The 22,658-nt window shown below is 39.5% G+C and overlaps 1 protein-coding gene across 1 annotated transcript in view; it reads right to left on the bottom strand.

Moving 5' to 3' along the window:
• The window catches only part of GUCY2C (guanylate cyclase 2C), a 56,390-nt gene extending 34,244 nt beyond the window's left edge, over nt 1-22,146 (bottom strand). Inside the window, exons 1-10 of the mRNA XM_089526619.1 lie at nt 22,071-22,146; nt 18,945-19,041; nt 18,101-18,233; nt 15,441-15,576; nt 11,417-11,502; nt 9,418-9,529; nt 4,007-4,088; nt 3,352-3,457; nt 2,047-2,109; nt 1,390-1,461 (exon numbers count right to left, since the gene is read on the bottom strand). Of these exons, the coding sequence (XP_089382745.1) occupies nt 1,390-1,461; nt 2,047-2,109; nt 3,352-3,457; nt 4,007-4,088; nt 9,418-9,529; nt 11,417-11,502; nt 15,441-15,576; nt 18,101-18,233; nt 18,945-19,041; nt 22,071-22,146 (963 nt within the window). The remainder of the gene's footprint in view (nt 1-1,389; nt 1,462-2,046; nt 2,110-3,351; nt 3,458-4,006; nt 4,089-9,417; nt 9,530-11,416; nt 11,503-15,440; nt 15,577-18,100; nt 18,234-18,944; nt 19,042-22,070) is intronic.
• Between the last annotated feature and the right edge of the window lie 512 nt (nt 22,147-22,658).

The following is a 22,658-nucleotide window of genomic DNA, read 5'->3' as shown; positions in this document are numbered from 1 at the left end:
ATAATGTAAGAAATGATACGGACAAGAGATACAGAGATCTTCATGAGGTCCTCCACCTGGAATAATAATAATAATAATAATAATAATAATAATAATAATAACAACAACAACTTTATTTCTAGCCCACCTTTCCCAAGATCAAGGCGGGTTACAACATATAGATTATACAATAATACAATCCACAAATACTATAAAAACATCAGTCAATAAAAACATTGATTAGTACATACTGCAATACAGATAATATTTTTTCCCCAAACTAGCACAGTAGTGCAACAGTGAGGGGAGAGGAGGAGTAACTTCGGGGGTATTAGGGGTATGCCTGCTGGAAAAGATATGTTTTAAGCCCCTTTTTAAATTGGTCCAGAGAGGTGGCCAAGCGGAGCTCGCCGGGAAGTGAGTTCCAGAGCTTGGGGGCCGAGGTGGAAAAGGCCCTCTGTATGGTGGTGGAATATCTTGCTTCTGGAACTCTTAACAATTGCTTCCCGGCCGACCTGAGTGTGCGGGGCGGATTGTATGGAGAGAGGCGGTCCTCCAAGTACCCTGGGCCCAAGCCATTTAGGTCTACTATGTCCTGAATTAGGCACAGGAGTCCAGCAGAATCAGTAATTTGATGCTTTCCAATTTAACCATGATTCAACAGTAAAAACAGAAAGGTATTGCCATATGATTGCCTCTTTAGTAAGAGCTACCGTGTTGCAGGAAGTTCATGGGATTAAAATCTTCTATAGGGTGACTGATGAAAGAGAGAAAAAAGGATCCTATACTCTATACAATAGTTATAGCTTGAGGATCTCTTATCTGGAATTCCCAAATCCAAAATACTCCAAAATCTAAAATTGCCCATATGGATGATTGAGATAGTGACATCTTTGCGTTCAGTGTGTGCAAACTTTGTTTCATGTACAAAATTATTAAAAATATTATGTATAAAATTACCTTCAGGCTATGTGTAAAAGGCCTGCTAAGAAGTAAAGCCCTCCTCCCGACCACCATCTTGAGGGGGAGAGAAGCAGGCCAGCAACACCAGGCCTCTGCCTGCTAAGAAGACAAGCCCTCCTCCCGACCACCATCTTGCTTGTCTTTATTGCATGTTGTTCGATTTTTATTGGTTTTTCTGAGGTTGTTTTTATGATGTATAAGTTTTAAATTGATTCTGTGAACCGCTTTGATCACCTCAGAAAAGCGGTATAAAAATAAAGCATATTATTACATACTGTAAATGAATTTCACATTTGGACTTGGGTATCTCCAAGATCTATCATTACATATATGTAAATATTCCAATATCCAAAACACTTAAGGTCCCAAGCATTTTGGAAAAGGGAGAATCAATCTGTACTATTTTTGACATGTTTAATGGGTGAACATAGTAAGTTCAACATTCACCTTGTTTAGGTCTATCTTCTGTCTCTCTGTAAAATTCCCATCGCTGAATTTGAAATCCTTCAGAATTATCACCTAGAAAATGAAAACAATTGGAAGAAAATAATAGCAGAAAAACAGTAATTCATCATATAAGGATTGGATAAGTCAAATATATTTTAGAAATACGTTTTTATTCATTTATATTTAGCTCAAGCAATAATGAGGAAATTGCTGCTTTTTATGTTTTGTGATATTAGTTATACAATGATAGACAGGCAGACAGATAGGCAAGTAGACAGGCAGGCAGGAGGCTGGGTGGCTGGCTTTGAAATTGTTTGGACACAGAAGCAGGTGAAATGAACCAAACTTTTATGACTATAACACATCATTAATCATTAAAAATGTATAATGAATCTACTACATCCAGTCTTCATTCTGCATCCAGCCTACAGGTTCTCCAAATTGTTACAGTACTATTGATCCACTACACCTATTATACAACACTAAGACAATGCCAAAGATAGAGCCCTGGAAACAAAACAAGATTCCCACTCTATCCTTAATCTACACAAGTTTGCAAATAACTGGGAAAGGATATGAATGGCACTTTGAGATTTGCCTTGCACAAGAACACTTCTAAAGGGGTGAAGAATAGCAGAGGTGCTAGAATAAATATACCTTCTTGTCATATTTGCCTTGACGCAGCCTCTGGGTAGTATTACGCCTTTTGTCATCATCAATCTGTGGAACAAAGACAGCTAAATCAAGCAGGTTTCCATAATATACTCCACCCAGTGTATGTCATAAAGCAGAATGTGATACCTATGTGTTCCACAATGTATTAGGACATGGGATTTCAGTATACTTCACACATCATGAATGTGGCTGTGAACATTTTTGCTTGAAGAGAGTTTAACAAGAAATGTCACTTGTTTTCCATTTATTATTCATCTTTCACAACTTTATATCCAGGTAGGCCTCTTGTTGTAAGTAAGAATATTGCATTTCCAATCAATTAGGTCACATCATTTCATCCCTGTGAAAAGTCAACTCCTCCAAATATCACAGTAGCTGCTATTGTGATTTGAAGCATGGATATAGACATCTACTAGATATTATTCTGGATACACTAAGTGAGTTCAACAGGGGTGCAACAACTCTTGACTCTTCGGCGCTTCCATAGCTTAATATTTGTAGACTCTTTCCTCATTTTTGAAGGCTGTCTATAAGCCTATGTGGGTGTAAATATATACCGTACATTTACTTGCAGAATAAATGTTTAGGAATGTGCTCCCCCTGCTGTACAATTTTGGTTTTTAAAACGAACCACAACAGTTACATGACACCACTACCTCTTGACAATCAATTAAATGCAGACAGAATTTTGTGCTGCCATCATATATAACTCATTTGTGGGAATGTCAAGGAAAGATAAAAATGTGCTTGTGCCATACTTTCACAAACCTGGGCCTGCTTCTCACTGGAAAGTCCACGTCCAGAGGTTTGATGAGTAACTCCCCTTTCACACTATGAAATAACCTGGTTTGGAAACTGGGATATTTCTCTGTTGTTCAGACTTGCACCAATTGTACTTGGTGCAATTTGCGGGGGGGGGGGGGGGGGGGACAGGACCAAAAAGTCAATTTAAACTGCTGCATTTTGAATTGAGTTTGAATCGATTCACAGATGTGAATCTCTCTGTGCAAAAAATGTAAGCATAACTGGCCCCTATCACAAGAATACATAGTACAAAAGCCTAGTGAGGGAGCATGAAATATAATGCATGGTTTTCTGCTCTACTGTCATAAAGACGCTTAATTGGACAGATATTAAGTGGGATAATTTGCTTTAGTGCAGAACATTAGGATTATTACAGTGGTTTCACAGATAACACCTATGATTCTGGGTACCCTAGTCCAGACTGTGTTCAGAAGACATTCAGAAGACATTTCACATGTATTGTGAAGTACACCTGTGCCCTACCTTCAAACTGACATGACTTGTCTCATTGGTCTCCAAAGGCAATATCTTGTCAGGTGGAATGTGGGACCATCTCTTCTGTCGGAGTTCATTGGCTCTCCTGTACTTCCTGCACATCACAAAAAAGTATAATTGCAGTAATTTTTGGAGCACTTGAATCTAGAGATGGTATTACTCATGAACATAGAAGACAGACTAACAATTTAGTCATCACATATTAAATTAACAGAACACTTGACCTCTCTCGATGGGTCAGTTTGACTTAAGCTAAAAGCAATCTTTTAGGAGCAGTTTTAGTTCTTGCATTCACTTCAAGGACATCTTAATCATGCTTCAAGTGAAACCTGTACAAAAATTGTCATTTATTTAACTGAGATATCTCAGAGATGGAGTGTAGAGAAAGCATTACTTAAGTTTATATGCAGGATGTGGCAGGGGAGTTGAAAAGGAATCCTTATTTCCAGGTGGGTAAAATAAATAAGACATTGCTATGATGAGGCAGCAAATATACCATAGAAGACTTGATTAGCTGGAAAAACAAAGAGTGCTTTGCAAGTGCATTTGTGCTAACCTTTGCTAGGGAAGGGTTCAAAAGTGAAAAATTCAGAAAGGATTTGTGAACCTGTCTCCACAGAGGAAGAGGAAAAGAGGATTGTACCTCAAGACCAGCAGAGCGATGATCAAAACCAGCACCACTATCCCAGTAAGAGTGAAAACAGCTATAGTCAGAATGTGTGGGCCTGTGAAAGTGAGAAATTGGCAAACAAGAACATTTGAAAGAAAGAAGTAATGTATTACAGCAGAATAATCTAATACACAGAGATACATAAAAATGACAACCACCAAACAATGGTCAGCTTGAAGTCACCATTTAGTGAATAAGGCAATCTAGTTTTACCGAAGTTAACATATGTATATGGGATCATGGAAGAAGACCCAGAGAAATACTTGACACCTACAGCTAAAGGAGCTTGGTTTATATCTGAGGGCTGGTGGACTAAGTAGATTAGGAGGAAGTCACATGTTCATATGCAAAGTGCCTCTTAAATTGTTTTAGAAAGAGTTATGAAATGGAATTTGTCAAAACACTGCATCTTTGTTTTTCCTGTCTGCCAGTCACTGCTTTTACTTTATTTAAACCAGTGTTTCTCAAACTTTCGTCCTTCAGCTCCCAGAATTCCTGATTTTTTGGCTAATCTGGCTAGGGCTTCTGGGAGCTGAAGTCCCAAACACCTGGAAGACTAAAATTTGGAAAACACTAATTTAAACAAAACAATACAAAGCAGATAGATGTGCAAGTTTTATGTACTTTCTGTGGATTAATTTACTAAGACAGTTGGAAGCTTTGCAGTGCACTATATGTGTCTGTTGAAAAGTAAGCCCCACTCAGTTCAATGGGACTTTCCTAACAGTGTGCCCCACTGATAATGGAATTTACTTTCAATACACAGATACAGGATCAGAGCTTGAAAATGTTATCTGCGTTTACCAGAATTCCACAGCTGATGATGCTCTTCAGGGAGCACTAGCAATTGTGATCCAAAAAAGTAACCTTTCCAAATTCTGTCTATGAAAGAGTTAGTAGCATTTTAAAAATTAAGTCAATGCAACAAGTACTGCTGACAAAGCCTAAGATAATTATAGAAAGGCAAAGTAAACTTCAGAGTATATTCTACATTTTGGAAAATGGGGGGGGGGGGGGGGGGATGGAAACAACAGGAACATTGATCTCATTTTTGGCAGTCTTGGCCCTAAAAATTTCTGCTATTTTATTCATTCATTCATATTCCATCTTTCTTCAAAGGTAGCAGCTTACAACATTTCAAAACACTCCTTTAAAACACTATCTTAATAACAGCATTAAATCATTTCAAATCCAACAATTCCATTTAGACCCATTTAGTTGCTGAAGGCCTGTCTGAATAAAAAAGATGTATTACCTAACACTGGAAAAACAAAGAGAAATTTCATTTTATTTTATGTAGAAAAAATTGCATCTTCTACTTTGAAAGCTCTTGGTCTTTGTTTTGTTTTATTTTGTTTTGGCATTTACCCATACTCTCCCTCTACCTTTTCATCCAAGGGCCAATCTTACCCCCTTAACTCTCCGACAAGAAGGTGATCCTTGTCAAAACACTCAAGCTGGCTGATCTGAGTAGAAAGTCAGGACATTGGGTCACCAATAAATAAATCAGTTAGCAAGCAAATGTGTTTGGCAAATTAAAAGATGCTTTCCTGCCCTGTACCCTAGGCTGAGTGACAGAAGGCTAAATAGCTTCAAGCACACTTTAAATAAAATTACAAACTGATGGTCTGGAATTCAGAAACAGAAGAGTGGCATATTTATATTTCTGAGATTGTGCTGTCCTCTAGTGGTCCAAAATATCATTACAAAAAAGACTACTCCCACGCTCCAATTTCAAAAGAAATCCTCATTCCTGAAAAGCATGTTATTATTGTGCTAAGCTGCCATTATAACAATGATATTTTTATTGGAACAACCAAAATGCACAATTAGATGTTGCAAGTTTTAAGTCACACCGGCTTCTTAATCAGGCAAAAAAGGAGAAAAAAATTGAAGATGCTAGTCATAGACCTGCATTTTCTGTTTCTAATCTTAGTTTAGATGGTAGGGAGGACTATCTGCAGGCTGGCACCTAAAGAGAGAGCCAATGCACTGGGATTTTGCTATCTGAGGCTTCTGCCTCCAACAAAGGTAAATCAATTTCCCCCCTAATATTGGGACTGATTAACATGCTTTGCCTCTACACCACCTAAAGTTTTCCTGATGCAAAACATGAAGACTTCTTGAGAAGTTCAGTGTTCTCTACCTACATTGGAGCCTGTGGCTTCACAAAGGAAGGAGACATACTGGATTCCAAGGAAACATCTTCTTTGAATTGCAAATGAACATTAAATTTCCTTAATCTCAGTGATACCTTTATTGGCCAACTGAAATGCACATTATACTGGTTGCAAGCTTTTGAAGCTCCATGGGCTTCTTCATCAGGCAAGGTATTACAAACCAAACAGAAGGGGGAAAAATGGAGATGTTAGTCAGATGCCTGCATGTTGTTTCAGTCCTTAGTAAATATGTTATGCTGGGGAGAATATCTTTTGCATGCAGACTCCTCCTTCTGGCCCTGCAGCAATAGGGAGAATTTCAAAGTCCAGGAAATTTAAAGTCCATTTGCATCTCAACAGGGATCCCTCTCCTTGTTGAGATGCAAATGGACTTTAAATTTCCTGGACTTTGAAAAACTCCCTCGGAGGAGTCTCCATGCAAAAGATATCCTCCCCAGCATTACATATTTACTAAGGACTGAAACAACATGCAGGCATCTAACATCTCCATTTTTCCCCCTCTCCAGTTTGGTTTATAACATCTTGCCTGATGAAGAAGCCCATGGAGCTTCGAAAGCTTGCAACAAGTATATTGTGCATTTCAGTTGGCCAATAAAGATATCACCGATGAATTTTTGTTTGTATTTGTTAAATGGCCAACACAGCTAACCCTGCATGCATTAAATTTTTGAAAATCTACCAGTGATTGCATAGCCAAAGGGGGAGGTGCCAGCCTGCAGATAGCCCTCCCTACCATCTGAACTAAGACCAGAAACAGAAAATGCAGTCCTATGACTAATATCTTCATTTTTTTTCCCTCCTGTTTGATTGATGAAGAAGCCAGTGTGTCTTTGAAAGCTTGCAACATGTAATTGTGCATTTTGGTTGTCCCAATAAAGGTATCATTGTTTGGGTGTTATTGGATTTGCTATATGGCCAACATGGCTACCCCTAAATGTTTTTTAACAGACATTATAATATTACATTTCTGAATTTCATTTCAAATGGGTAAAAAGGCACTTAATAATTTTTGAGTTACATAAAGAAATTGAGAAATAGAAGCAGTCTAATCTGTACAATATGGTTCAGCTTTTTTGCAAAGAGTTTTCTTTTATATTCTGTCGTACCATTCATTTTAATTGAATATCTAGTTCAAGAAGAACTTCAATAACTTTTTCAACCAAAAATGGAGCAATGTTCCACAGAGCCAAGATATTTGATTATACAATTTAATTTGGATATAGATAAAAATTTGTCTAGGTAAATTAAGGAGTCATACTTTTGGAATTCATTTAAAAGCGAGGTGGGAAATTACATCACCAGACTAAAACTATGTTGAAGGTTTAAAACTTTGCATGGCACCTATGGGACAATAGATCCACTCCCTGCTCTGGGACAAGAATAGAAGCTTTCTGCTGACATAATCAAGAACATTAGCGGCCCAGTATCTCAACTGTCCAATAGCATTGATTATTAATATTTGGGACAGTAAGTAGAAAGCAGCGGATCTAATTCCAGAATAGAGCAATGCAGTACAAGGAAAGGTGCAGATTTAACTCTCCCTTGTTGTAATATATAGAATAATTTGTAAAGGTTTAGATCAAAGGATGTGTGCCTTGTAGCACCTATCAGTGGACTCTGTTTTTGCTCCTCATTCCAGGCTACTTTAAGTTGTTGGAGCTTCTATTCCCTTTGTGTTTCAAGACTCCTAAGATGAATTTCCTCTCCCCATATGTGACTGCCCAAGGCCTGAGGTGGGGGGGGCTCCTCTGTGTCCTACCACTGAGGTCAATACATTATGTTAGGACATGGGAGAGGGCCTTCAGATGACAAAGTTGTTCAAAGTCTTCATCCATCTCCTCTTTAATTATTGCATAAGCTGTATCTCTGAGTGAACATGCTCTGTGTCTAATGAGGTGATCACATACCACTTGTGAAATGCATTCCCTTGGAGGCCCAACTGGCACCAAGACTGGTTTCATTTAGGTGCCAAGCAAAATCATGGCTATTTATTAAATCCTTTAGGGTCTAATTGGTTTACTTCAAATGTTAAAACAAATAGTTTTAATGTTTTAAACCTGTTTTAACTTGTCAATGTTTTTAATGTGGTTTCACTAACTGAAAGAAATAAATTGGCAGCATGAGTTTTTGTAGACTTGTCTACTTCCTCAGATGCATTTGGACTGAAGTTTACAAAAGCTCATGCTGCCAATTTCTTTCTTTCAGTTAGTCTCAAAGGTGCTACAAGATATCTCCACATACTGATTCTACAGACTAAGGGGCTCTACAGACTGCCCCTTCCTGTGCCAGATCGAGGCCATGGCCCCGATCTGGTCTTTTGAGGGCGCAAAAAGGAGCCGCAAAAAGCGGGGGTTTTTTGTGCCCTCGAAAGGGCACCGTAGCTGCATCACCAGGACATAGCACTGGAGGAGCGCCATGATGCTGCATGCCGTGTGGAGCGGCGTGCGGCGCCATGGTGACCTGGGGCGGAGTCAGTGCATACATCATCTGGACACGACACCCTGACTCCGCCCCCAGGCTGGCCTTAATGGCCAGTCTGAAGAGGGCCTAACATAGCTATATCTGGTGAATGTGTGTTACTTGCCACAGGTACTCTCTTATAGATGACCAAAGTATTCACACCGGAACATGCATCTGAAAAAATATGACAATATTTGGTCATAAGACCAAAGAACTACATCGTAGTGGAGGATAATATTTGGACAGGAGAATATTCTGACCTTCTCAACACATTTCTCAAGTACAATTGTGGCTCCATATAGGCAGCCACGGAAGTGTTTCCATAGAAACAACTGTTCATTCATTAAGCACTCTATGGTTCCTGCTCAGCTTGGGAGACTAAAGAGGGGATTGGTGAAAATGGGGAAATTACTGCACTGTGCAAGAATTATAAGGCATCTGCATGGAGTTTTTGATAATGAAGATAGATATTGGGAATATTATAAATGGGTTTTGATTAAATTCAAGATCAGCTTTGTCATATTTAGTTAGGAACTACACACTATTTAAGCCCTGCTGATGTGTCCTCTAACAAACTTCCTCTCCCAGTAAAGTCCACTGAAGTCCCCCACACTAATTTGGAATTGGGCTAGGCATTCAAAGAAAACAAAAGGTAGACTTGGTTAAGATTAATGTGGTTTCAAATTGTATATAGAGCTTTCTCCAGCTCTGCTCAAATCCCACCCCCAAACCAGATTTTCTCACCAGCATTAGGAGTATCATTAGGCAGCATATTTCTTTTCCAGATGAAATTTGGCTTCTCCTTTCCTACTACTGTCTTATTCAGATGTGTGTCATATTGCAAGAGGATCTTGTACTGGAATGAGAAAATGGAGGCAAGATTCACTCTGATATTCCTTTCCCCCAGATAATTAGTGACTATTAATAAAAATTAAGGCAAATTCACTCAACAAATTTCTTTACACCCTTAACTCCTCCTTCTTACACTGCCTATATTTCATATTAAGTCAGTTCAAACAATTATCGATACGTGCCTTCAAGTGAACTGTAATTTATTGTGACCCTATCCTAGAGGTTTCTTGACAAGATTTATTCAGAAAATGTTTGCCATTGCATTCCTGTAAGACTGGGAGAGTGTGACTTGCCCAAGGTCACCCAATGGGTTTCCATGTCTGAACAGATATAATAATAATAATAATAATAATAATAATAATAATAATAATAATAATGTTTATTTCTAGCCTGCTTTTCCAGAGATCAAAGCGAGTTACAACATACGTGTAGAAATACAATATACAATATAAAAACATACCAAGTTAAAACATCATAAAACACAACCCGATAAAACACATACAATTCCAAAAAATAAAACCAAAAACAAACTAGCTGAATAGCAACTGAGTAATAAGGGAGAGGACAGATGTCAAGACACATGGGGGAAAGCTTGTCGGAAGAGATAGGTTTTGAGTTCCTTCCTTGAACCCTAGTCTTCCAGAGTCTTAGTGCAACACTCAAACCATTATACCACACTGGCTGCTAGAGACAATCTAAACAGTTGGATCTCTGTTTGGATCCCTTTGTCAGACTTTCCTGTCCTTTCCAAATGAGGTAACATGGGCCATCCAGTGTTTTAGCTGCATCTTATTTTTACACCATGGAAAAAGTTCCAGTTATTGAAAATGGGATCTTTCTTTCCAATGCATATAATAGAAGTGGGAGGACCTGATTTGTATCAGGACTATAGCAAGTTCAAAGGATTAACATTCTGCCTCTACCCACATGCACACACAGCATGGTTCTAGTCTCAATAGCAGGGCTGCATCTATAATTTATTTATTTATTTTAGAAAAAAACATAATTCCTGCAATTACTAGGTACAGCTAATTTACTCTCTGTCCATCATATGTCATGAGTGTACAGCCCAGCTTTGGACAGAAGGTAACACAACCTCCAAATAATTTTTGGAAAGGTTTTGAAATTGTTTGGGATACAAAGTGGTATTGTTAAGCAATAGATGACCTCCTTTCATGAAGTCAGAGGCACCATCTGTACTGCACATGGCCTCTGCCACCAGGCAGATGGGCTCTGTGAGTAAAATCAATGTTGATATAGCCAAATTTTGGTTAACTGCTCAATGGCATAAAAGGTTATACTTCAGTAGGCACAGCTAGTTCAAAGTTTCACTTTAGCCTGACAGTTCGGAGCTGGGAACTGTGAACTGATGGGAGAGTAGACTTTAATGTTAGCAATTTGCTGTACATTCTCATAGCTATTAAGATGGAGGTTATGCCTGACTTGTTCCTTTTCCTCTGCTTGGTTCTGCCCAATTTAGTCCAGGGATACATCTTCCAGTTGTCTCACCCTGAGGGGTACACTCCACTTCATTGTTTAGGGGCTCAATTTTGCCAGTTGCTATGAGGGGACACTAGAATCCATCATCTGAAGGACTGTGGTGCTTTTCTTTCCTGTAGACAACCTGTTGCATCAATTACCACCAATAAAGCTTATCTTAAAGTAGTAAGGTGTGTCTAGTTTTGACCTTAGAGATGTCTCATCCACAGGGTCGCCATGAGTCGGAATCGACTTGAGGGCAGCTAAGGAGTTTGGAACTGTAGCTAGTTCCAGCTGAGAACATAATCCAATACCTGCCTCTGATTCCCCCCCCCCCCCATAGTCTTTTGGGGAGGAAATCATTGTTGTTTGTAGTTTCTGCTGCTATTATGGGTTTTATGGTGGTACTTACTTTAGGTACATCTATTGATGTATAGAAAAGGGTGAAATTGACATCAATATCTCCATATTCATCCAGGGTTACAGGACCAAGAATGCCTGCAGGAGGGGAAAAAACATAGTAACAAACTGGTAACAGATTGGGCATTTCCTCTGAAAGTGAAATAGTACTATGTGAACAGTGGGCAAGCTGATTTCTATTATGTATTATCGTGAAGGAGTATAACCTTCAGGTTAGTGCTAACTGTTGAAGTGGTAGGTGAAACGTTCTCTTCAAACTTCAGAGTGGGGATCCTTTCATAGTCAGAATACTATGATTCCACTAACTGCCATAGTTGCATCCCTAAGGAATACTGGGATTTATAGTTTGGTGAGGCACTAGACTTCTCCAGCTGAGAATTCTAAGTACCCCTCTTTGCACTGTAATTCCCAGGATTCCATATGATGCTGCCAAGGCAATTAAAGTGGAATCATAACACTATAACTATATAGTGTGAAAGGACCCTAAGTCTACAATGGGAATTTCATCTCAGTATTTCAGAGGAAAGCACCCATTCTTGTTCTTTTGTTTTTTTTTAAAAAAAAGATGGCACTGTGTGCAGGGAAAGAAAGTTTTTACTCTCCTCCACATAGTTAACAAAAACCACCCTTTCCTGTAACAATCAACATAAGGGAAAAAAATAGAGTGCTTCTCACCCCAACCATCAAAATCTGACCAAAGATTTCTCTCTTCTCTCTTCGCTTAATTCTCTTCTTTTTGTCTCAAGTTTCCTCCTCTTGCTGTGATACAGAACAGCAGAAATGTGGCTATATCTATCTAATTAGAAATATGTCATTTTATACCATAGATCGAATGGGTGCTATAGGGTTCTTCCAGTTGATGGCAATAAAAAGGGTTTGGAATTTAGTACTATCAGAAAGATAATGCTTACTTATATGGCAAGTAAGACAAGTGAAAGAACAGAAAGATAACAATAACTTTGAGGTAGCATGGTTCCCATTTATTTCCTATGTAAATCAAATTAATGAGGAGAGAAGTCATATTCTATTAACCTATGGTTCCATTTGGAAAGGATTAATCTAATAGAACAAATAATGGCAGGGAGATTTACTTTGAATTTCAAGACTAGGGATCTTATATGGGGAAAATTGGGTGGAAATTGGGAATTTAAACAGCGATTATCAAAACACAGTATTGCAATTAAGATTGTCACATACATCACTATTAAACAGGCAATAAACAGCAACTAATCATTTTCGGGATTTCCCCATGAATGATTTGTTGCTGTTTATTGCCTTTTTAATAGCAACGTCAAGTGAAAATCTTAATTGCGATATCATGTTTTGCATATGATAATCACTCTTTAAACCCCCGATTTTGCCCTGTTTCCCCTGTGTCCTACAATAACATAATACTTGCCCTATGTTCTATGTAAGTGTTTTTGTGCTGTTGATCTACCTTTCTCATGTTAATTTCAGGTTTTTTATGAATAAATTTTATTTTAAAAAAAGAAATATATCCCCACTGCATCAGAGGGGGGTTGCCACTGCCATCCTCTCAGGTTGAGAGAGTGTGACTTGCCCAAGGTCACCCAGTAAGTTTCCATGGCTGAGTGGGGATTCAAACATTATTCCTCTGGAGTCCTAGTCCAAGGAGCTTATCACATGATCTTTAGGACTGGCTCCAGCCTCCTGGGATGGAGCTAGGAAGCAGGATGGAGGTGAGGGTTATTACATGCTAAATCACCACCTAATTGCCACCTGTCATCAGCCCAGGTCCCAGCCACGCTCTGCTACATTTTTTCGAAGCCGGAAAACTTCCAACTTTTAAAATGTGCTGGACCCGGGCTGATGGTGGGCAGTGATTAGGCGGTGATTTAGTATGTGACAATCCCTGCCTTCATCCCACATCCTGGCTCCAGCCCAGTAGCCTGGAGACAATTTTAAAGTTCATGCAATAACTTGTCCTTGCAACACTCAATGCAATAAGCTCCTTGCAACACACTATGGTGCCTGCACTTACCTGCACATACATCACTGAAAAAATATACAATAATAATAATAATAATAATAATAATAATAATAATTTATTTGTTAACCGCTTTTCCAGTGATCAAAGCGGCGTACAACACGAATTGCAATAACAGGAAGACATGAGAATAAAAATTGCAATACACATAAAACTTCAATAAAACATTACAAATTACCAATAAAACCTTCACAATATACACTATATAACAAATCCAACTAGCGAATGTGGACAGTGATACATTCATATGGGGGGGGGGGTAGTCAGATGTTATTAGAGACATCAGGGAAAGCTTGCTCAAACAGAAAGGTCTTAAGCCTCTTTTTGAAGAAATCTAGAGAGGGGGTGGAGCGGAGCTCCTCGGGGAGGATGTTCCAGTTCCTAGGGGCAGAGATAGAGAAAGCCTTTTGCGAGGTAGATGCATATCTCACCTTTGGAACTTTCAACAATTTCTTCCCCGCTGATCTGAGTGTGCGGGGTGGATTATATGGGGAGAGGCGGTCCTCCAAGTACCCTGGGCCCAAGCCATTTAGGGCTTTATAGGTTATAACCAACTCCTTGTATTGTGCCCGGAAGCGAACAGGCAGCCAATGAAGATCGTACAAAATCGGTGTTATATGGTCGGCCTTGGAACAATCAGTGACCAATCTGGCTGCCATGTTGTGCACCAACTGAAGCTTCTGGGTTTGGTACAAGGGTTGCCCCATGTAGAGCGCATTACAGAAATCCAACCGAGAGGTTACCAGAGCGTGTACCACCGTTTCAAGGCCCCCCCGGCCCAGGTAGGGTCGCAGCTGGCGTATCAGCTGAAGCTGATAACAAGTACTCCTGACTGTTGCATCCACCTGAGATGTAAGGTGGAGCGACAAGTCCAGGAGCACCCCCAGACTGCGAACTGAGTCCTTCATGGGGAGCATGACCCCATTCAGGACAGGTGGACAAATTACCTTTCCCGGGCCCGGGGAACCTATCATGAGTACTTCCGTTTTCTCTGGATTCAAGCTGAGTCTGTTTCCCCTTATCCAGCCCATTACCGACTCCAGACAGGCATCTAGAGGAGAGATACCATCCCTGGTCACTGCATCAGTCGGAGACACAGAGAAACATATTTGGGTGTCATCAGCGTACTGATAACACCGCGCCCCGTGTCTCCGGATGATCTCTCCCAGCGGCTTCATGTAAATGTTAAATAGCATGGGGGACAGAATGGCCCCTTGAGGGACACCAGATGTTAGTGCCCTCTTATCAGAGCACACGTCCCCCAGCTGCACCATCTGGAATCTGCCCGAGAGGTAGGAACGGAACCACTAGAGCGCAGTGCCCCCAATTCCCAACTCCCTCAGGCGATCCAGAAGGATACCATGGTCAATGGTATCGAATGCCGCTGAGATGTCCAAGAACACCAACAGGGACACACTACCCCTGTCCATGCCCAGACGGAGGTCATCGACCAAGGCGACCATGGCAGTCTCAACTCCATAGCCCGCCCGGAAACCGGTTTGAAATGGGTCTAGAAAATCAGTATCATCCAAGATCGATTGAAGCTGGATGGCAACTGCCCTCTCGATCACCTTCCCCAGAAATGGCAGCAGCGAAACAGGCCGATAATTATTATGAATCAGGGGGTCTAGGGAGGGCTTTTTTAACAGCGGTTTTACAGTGGCCAATTTTAAGCTGGATGGAAAACGCCCTTCCATAAAGGATGAATTAATTACGCAGCGCAACAAGGTTGTTACAGCCGCACCCCCCTGAGCCGCCAGCCAAGAGGGACAGGGATCGAGAGAGCACGTTGTCTTCCTAACACTTCTAAGGATCTTGTCCACTTCCTCAGTACTTACATAATATTTATTATGAGAAACTAGTAGATAATTAAAAATAAGAGGATAGAACATTCAGTCCACATTATCTGTGAGAGTCTTTTTTGCTACTTAACACTACCCGTGTTTTACAGTTGGCCCACTCTATAGTATGTTCTATGAATAGTTTTTTTTTAAGTATATACAATTACCTTGAAAAGTGACGTTCCGGAATTGGCTAATAAAATCAGGAGAACCTATTGTTTTTTGTTTAGAAAGAAGTTTTTTCAAAGCATGGCCGAAAAGCAAGACAGCATCCAAATAGCCAACAATGAAGTCATCTTCCAGCTAGAAGAGATGGTAAAATGAGAAATCTTAAACTGTGTAAGAGGCAGCAGATAATATACCAAAGGACTAAGGAACTTCGACCCCTTTCAGTAAATTCATTGAAAGTAGAAAGCTTGCTTCCTTAAAAGATGGCAGAAGATTATGCTTAATATTTTCTCTGTGGGAGAGTAATTACAAGCAGTAAAGAATTAACAACATACAGACTGAAATACTAAAAGAGCTGCGCTCATATCTGCTTCCACTTTCTGTGCACAGCACAAGGCTCAACCTTTTCATTAAACCCCACAGCTTTCCTTTATCTCCATATTTTATATATCATAGTCTGGGACTCTGGCAATTCACTTTGAATTGTCTCATTTCCCTTTTCTACCAAACCTACAAAATTTATGCCTACAAAACCTAACTGTCCATCCATTCCTGCAGCCTTATACCACATGTCAATTCCCACATGTCAGCTCATAATTTAAAGTTATGGGTTACAATTGAACAGATGCAATATAATAAGGAAAGAGGGCACAACAAATTCAGGTGCCATGGCTATCTTGAGACAATTCTTGGAAACCAGAAGCGAAATTACAGTAGATCAAACTGAGCAATGGATTGTTTCACTTCTTATGCAGTGAAGCTTCTTATGTTTCACAATCAGATCAGATTAGCTAAGGATTTATTACTGGGACAGATTACCCTTAGATTGTCCCTGTTCACTGTGCGAACCTAATCCCTCCAACATCCATTTGACTGATCTTCTCCAGTGTCAAAGGAGAGGTCCAAGTGGATTTACAGAAACTGCTGAATCTCAGTTCCAAACTAGGGCAGCTAGTGGATCTCCTACTGAGGTGGTGGTGAATCCACTTTCAGTATTACAGCCACCCTTCCCATGGCTGCTGCAAGTTGTATGGGAGCTCTTCTGGTTCCATACCTCTCTTAGGAATAGGGTACAACATGTGTAATGCTCCCATACAACCTGGATCAGCTGCAGAAGGAATGGCTGTAAAGCCATGAATGGATTTGCCATCCCTACAGGAATGGATCCATTCATTGCCCATGATACAGTGATTCAGAAGCAACCGATGCTTAGCTGAACATAGCTTATCTTCGTATGCTATGGAATTCTTAACTGACAACATGTGAGAAGTTAAGGAAAAAGACACATTACAAACATGTTACCTATTTATGTGAGAGTGATCACCTACCAATTTGTTCCTGTTTTAAATTCACATAAATTAAATGTTTAGTCAGATGAACAAGATTCTATCACATGCATTCATATGAAACACTATTGAAATCTCAGAAAAGAATGGAAATAAGTACATATCCAGGTTTTCCATCAAAATCTATCGATTTTTATCAGTTTTAAAATATCACCATCATCTTCATCCCATCTTTTTCCCATTTTTGAGACACAAGACAGTTACAAAAGTCAAAACATTGTCAAAAATTAGCATCAGACAAAAGTTAAAAAGCAACCAAACCATTACAAAAATGGTTCTGTAAAGACTTTATAAATGGTGAGGGACACTTTCTCACAAATTCATGCTATAACCAACATTACCAGATCTTGGAAAAGTTATTTGTTTGCTTTTACTCCCACTCCCAGAATCTGGCTATAGGATTCTGGGAGCTGTTGTGCAAAAAAAATACATTTCCAAACTCTGAATACAATTGGCTTGAGTGAAGCAATGCCTCTAAGGAGTTTATCAAACGGGAAGAATTTCTCTTAAATTCGAATGAAAAGAAAGTGGGGCCAAAACGCATTCACTTAAAGTCGCTAGTTTTGCTCAATTACGTGAATACGCATTGCATTCAAACTGGCTCCCCATTGCCTGAAAATACCATGCCATTGCCCGAATTTGCGTGTGGCAGTCTATCATGCAATAACGTGAAACCACATGATTGCATTCGGACTGACTTCCCATTGCCTGAATTTGTGTGTAGTGCGTTATCACGTAATAACGTTAAACCCCATGATTGCGTTCAGATTGCCATTGGATTATACTTCCAATTCCCCTTGTCTGATAAACTCCTAAGTCAATGTGCTTCTTTTGTAGGAGTGCTATGGGACGCTTGAACACAATTGTCTATAAAGCATGCAAAGTACTGTGCAGGATGAATGCTATTTCGGAGGAGGATATGTATAAGACTGGGGTATGTAAAAGCCTAAGCCACACTGGTAGAAAAGTAATAGGATGTGGAGATTTGTGATAAAATTGGAAGGTGGGGAAATGATTAAGTAATCCTTCCATACACACTTGGCGTATCTGCTTTAAAAAATTACCCCAGTGATGTCCCACATTCATAACTAGTAGACTACTGCCATTACATGCAAGGGCAGTTTAGGGAAGGGTTTAAACTTCTTAGCCAATCAACTAGTGCCTCACCAAACCACAAGCCCTAGGATTCCATACGATGTTGCCATGTCAGTTAAGGAGGAATACCATCTACACATGCTAAATGATAAATCAGGAAAACCTTTTAACTCTGTGACACAATTGCAAGCAGACCATATAAGTCAGGAAAAAGTTACCAAATAGAGCTTCTCAGGATCCACAGGAATCCCACTATAATTCGAAACTGCGCTATTGTTTGTTGGTGCCAGAGTCAGGACAAGGACATGCCTCATGTACTCAACTGAGTTGGCATTTTCATAGTACTGATTACTGAAAAGGAAAATACAAGTGGAAAGCACAAACAAGGGTATTAGAAACCCTGAGTTATCCAGTCAACAGTTACCCTTCAATATTAGGTCATTACTCCAGGGGATCAGGGATCAAATCACTGCTCAGCCATGGAAACCTGCAAGATGACCTTGGGCAACTAATGCTCTCTAAGTAAGCCTTAAGTTGTGGCAAAGTTGCTCTGAATAAATATTGTTAAAAAAAACCCTGCTAGGGTAATGTCCTCATAAGTCAAAGTTGACTTGAAGGCACATAACACAACTACTCTTTTAACACTGTTTTTGTTTTGTTTTGGAAAGGCAGCATTGTTTAATCTAATCTGTGTTATCAATCTGTTTCATGTAAACTACTTTGGAGGCTCTGGTCAAAAAGAAGTATATCCATTATATAAGTCTATAAACTTAACCACAGCCCATTAGCCATGTATTTAAAAAGGGATGGGTTATTGCAGAGGGTTCAGGGGCTATGTCCAACCACCTCCGCAAATCTTATAGGGTCTAGGATGAGCCTGTGAACCACAGAAGTGACTTTAGAAGCCAGACATCATCCATAGGCTGCATTGTTCCTACGGTCCCACCATGCATTAGAATTATTAGAGTCTGACAACAATGAAAGATATTGACAACATTGAAAGAAACTTGAAAGATATTCCAAGTTTAAGAGGTCTCATTTTGATCTTTGCCATGGTTTTACCTGTAGAGATCTATCAGGATAATAACAATATCTTCATCCACCTCTGCATTCCCTAGGGCTAAGGTGATTTCATCTGGGATACCACACATGATGATCACTAAAACAGAAAGACAAAGAGTAACAAATCATTTTTCTTTCTCCTTTAAAAATGCTGGTGTAGAGCAACTGAAAATGCAAGAGCATTAAAATGTTCAGTAGAGTTAATCTGCTGTATGCTGTAAATAGGTATATTTTAATAAACCTTTACTAGCAAACTAAAGATTTATTATTCTGTTTGATCCCTTGACCCCTGGGCAACTGATTCATCACTTCAGCTTCAAGTATGATTGGGTAGGGTGGCACTGGAAAAGCTTTTCTCTTTCTATCAGGTAAGGAGAGCAGAAATGAACTCACCTCTAGACATGTGCAATTTTTTGCAAAAAGAGCTTTCTTCTCAGAGGCATCATTAGCTGAGGTATGCCTATATAAAGTTTCCTTAGGCTTCCAGCATTATAACACCCACCTAGTTGTTCTTCAAATCTTATTCCACACATTGATTGTGTTGTCCTACTTTCTTAAAACAATGTTTCCAAAGGCAATGAATAACTACACTACAGAAGTGCTAAATTTTACCAGCCACCCCCACCCTTACTGTAGAGGTGTTGCATAGAAGAAAGACATTTTTCCTAATTTTTAAGCAGCATTTCTCTAACAGGTCCATGTTTTATATGTTATATTTGTTATGTAAAGAGCTTCCAAACTTTGCTTATGTACAGCCCTGAGATTTCAGGGCTAAAATCTGAGATTAAGGGATGGCCACTTGTGACATCACTGGGGAGGGACCTGTTGATGTCATTAAACATTGTTCATAATTGCACAGAGTGTGCCATTGAAATAAAAAGCACCAAGTACAAACAAGGAGGAAAATGTGCTTGCGTGCACAAACACACATACATTTTTCAAACAGCACTCTCACCCTGAAATTCACAAGCCTGTTTTTGTTTTGTTTTGTTTTGTTTTGCAACCATCATGTTAGTGAAGCAAACAGGAACATATTAGTTTGAAAACATTCAGTATCACACTTCACTGCAACTGTGCAAATGTGCTGTGAGTGTGCTGCACTGACAATCCATGGTCCTTTCCACACCAGCTCAACAACCCCACCTTCCTACTTTTTAATGCCCTACTCTGCTCATGCATGTATTTCAATTTTTTTTATTTCTGCCATGATTTTGCTGTGCTACAACAGCAACTTAAATGCAAGCCAACAAAAGGAGACATGACATTGTGTGATAAGTGCCATCCAAAGATGCTTTTATCCTGTTGAAATTCCACTTTGCTGTGTTCATTATGATTGTGCAGAACCTCAGAAGACCAGAATACAAACAAACAATGCATATTTATTTTGTCTGAGAATAAAATGAAAAGTCACAATATATTATTGTATTTTGTATTATGGCCTATTTCTATGTAGCTAGGAATATTTTTTTCCCACACACCAGGTTGATAAAACTCATTTCCTCAATGGGAGCGGCAGATTAATGTTGCAGAGGGGAAGGAAGAAGAAGGATGTTGTTACAGAAAAACATGCAAAGATTCTTCCTGAATCAGATCAAAGGTCTGATTCCAACAGCAGTCACCCAAATATTTACGGTAGACATTTACAAAATTTCTGAAAATAATTTTTCAACAAAAAGAGATCAAAAGAGGGTATATATTTGATTATGCTTTGATTATGCTATTTTATATAAGCAAATACAAATACTAGAAAAATACTGTAATGTATACATCCCACTACAGCAGGGATGGCTGTGACCTTTCAAGTAACCAATTTTGCCTGTCCAGGCTGCTTATCTGAATACTAACTGCTTCAGAATAACTTCAAGGCACCTGTTCCCTCATCTCATAATCTTTTAAAACTTCAAACAGATCTTGTCCTCTGAAATTACCATTTGCAGCTGCTCTGCAGGCCTTTCCAGGAAGCCCACAAACAGGACAATAGTGATAGTACTCCTCTCACAGTTGGCCTTTTCTGTCAACTTGTATTACTGTTCATGACTAATGGCTACAGATAGCCTTATTCTTCATGAATCTAACACTCCTTTAATACCATCTAAACTAGTGACCAGTATCTCATGTTGCAGCTGTGAATTCCCAAATTTAACTATATGGTGTGTGAGGAAGTATTTCTTTTGTGTATTTTAAATCTGCAAAATCAAAAACAATCCATGTGGGAAGACTCTTGAGAAGTGAGTCCTTCATTTCTACTTGATAGTACTTAGAGGTTTACTGCCCAGTTCACTGACTGTGAAAGAGGCAATTGCTCAGCTATCACTCTTTAGTGCCAAATGTGTGTGGAGAGAAAGGCAGTACAGTCATCCCTCCACATTCACTGGGGTCAGGGGCACAGGACCCCTGTGAATGTGGAAAAACCGCAAATAACAAAAATACTGTTTTACATGAGAGAATACCTCTTTAGGAACCTATAGGTCCTCCACTGCAACTCTGTAGTCAATGTCTGCCAGACACTGACCAAAGAAATGTGCTGGAGGAGCTACAAATGCCTAGTGGAGTGTTCTCTCTAGGAATCCCTAGATCCTTCAGTGTGACTTTTGATTAAAGTTGACCATAGAGTTGCTCTGTAGGACCTAGATATTCCTAAAGAGAACATATTAGTAAAATCTGTGAATAATCAAATCCACAAAAGTCAAAGGGACAAGTGTATATTATTTTTCTTTCTCCTTCCTTCACAATTAACAATATTACTGTAGTAATACAATTGTCTTTTGGTGCAAAAATTCTGCTCTCCCTCCCTGGATCTCTTTTGAATTTGTGTCCAGGAAACGACAGTTGCGCTTACTGGTGGTGGCCATTTTATCTAGTTCCGGGAACATGCAGACAGTCAAATTGAGGTTTGTTTTGTTTTGGAAAATACTGGATTAGTTTATGATTGAAAAGTCCTTGATAATGCTAGGAGTTCCAAAGAAATACTTTGGGATAAAAGAAATATCATGTGGATCTTCCCCCCACTTAAAAAAAAAGTGTGTACAGGAAGAAAACCTGGAATGTTCAGAGACTTTTCTCTCATGTGCAGATGCTCCTACTCTCAGGGACATCAGAAACAAAATACTCTCCATATTTCCTTACCATTGCTTTTTCGATTTGGATTCCTCACAATGTCTTGTAAGTCTTCTGGGCTCCTTATGATCTCCTTGAATTTCATTCTTTCAGAAAAAAAAGTAACTTGAGCCTCTAAGGCATTCATATACCTGGAATTCGTACAGGAAGCAAGTGGTACAAATCAGCTTGTGCAGTGGCATACTTTTGGGTTAAACACTTTACCTATTTATTTACAAACTCAGAAGCAGGCAAGGCAATAATGGACAGAGACTGCATTTGTTGGCATAGAAAAGACCACAGTGTTATTGATTACAGGAAGAGGATTGGCTCCAGCATCAGATAACACACCTTTTTACGGAATGGCAGCTTTCTTCCAGAAATGGCACTCAGAGTCAAAGGGGTCATTCACACATCTTTTTTTTTTTACCAGAGCAATACAAATATCCTCACTCATGCATTCCGGTTTTGTTATTCACACTTTGAAATGGCATCAGTATGTATCTCTTCAAGATTTTAGTGGGAGCCAACAGCTGAGGAAGAGAGGGGAATCCCCCATTGCTGGTCCTGGGCTTATCCTCCATGATCTGAGGGGATGAGGACATGCCGCTTTCCTGT

This window comes from Sceloporus occidentalis, unplaced genomic scaffold, assembly GCF_023333645.1.
Source record: "Sceloporus occidentalis isolate IW3139 unplaced genomic scaffold, rSceOcc1.0.p SCAF_5, whole genome shotgun sequence".
Lineage (NCBI taxonomy): Eukaryota > Metazoa > Chordata > Lepidosauria > Squamata > Phrynosomatidae > Sceloporus > Sceloporus occidentalis.
This window is presented reverse-complemented; position numbering and strand designations above follow the sequence as displayed.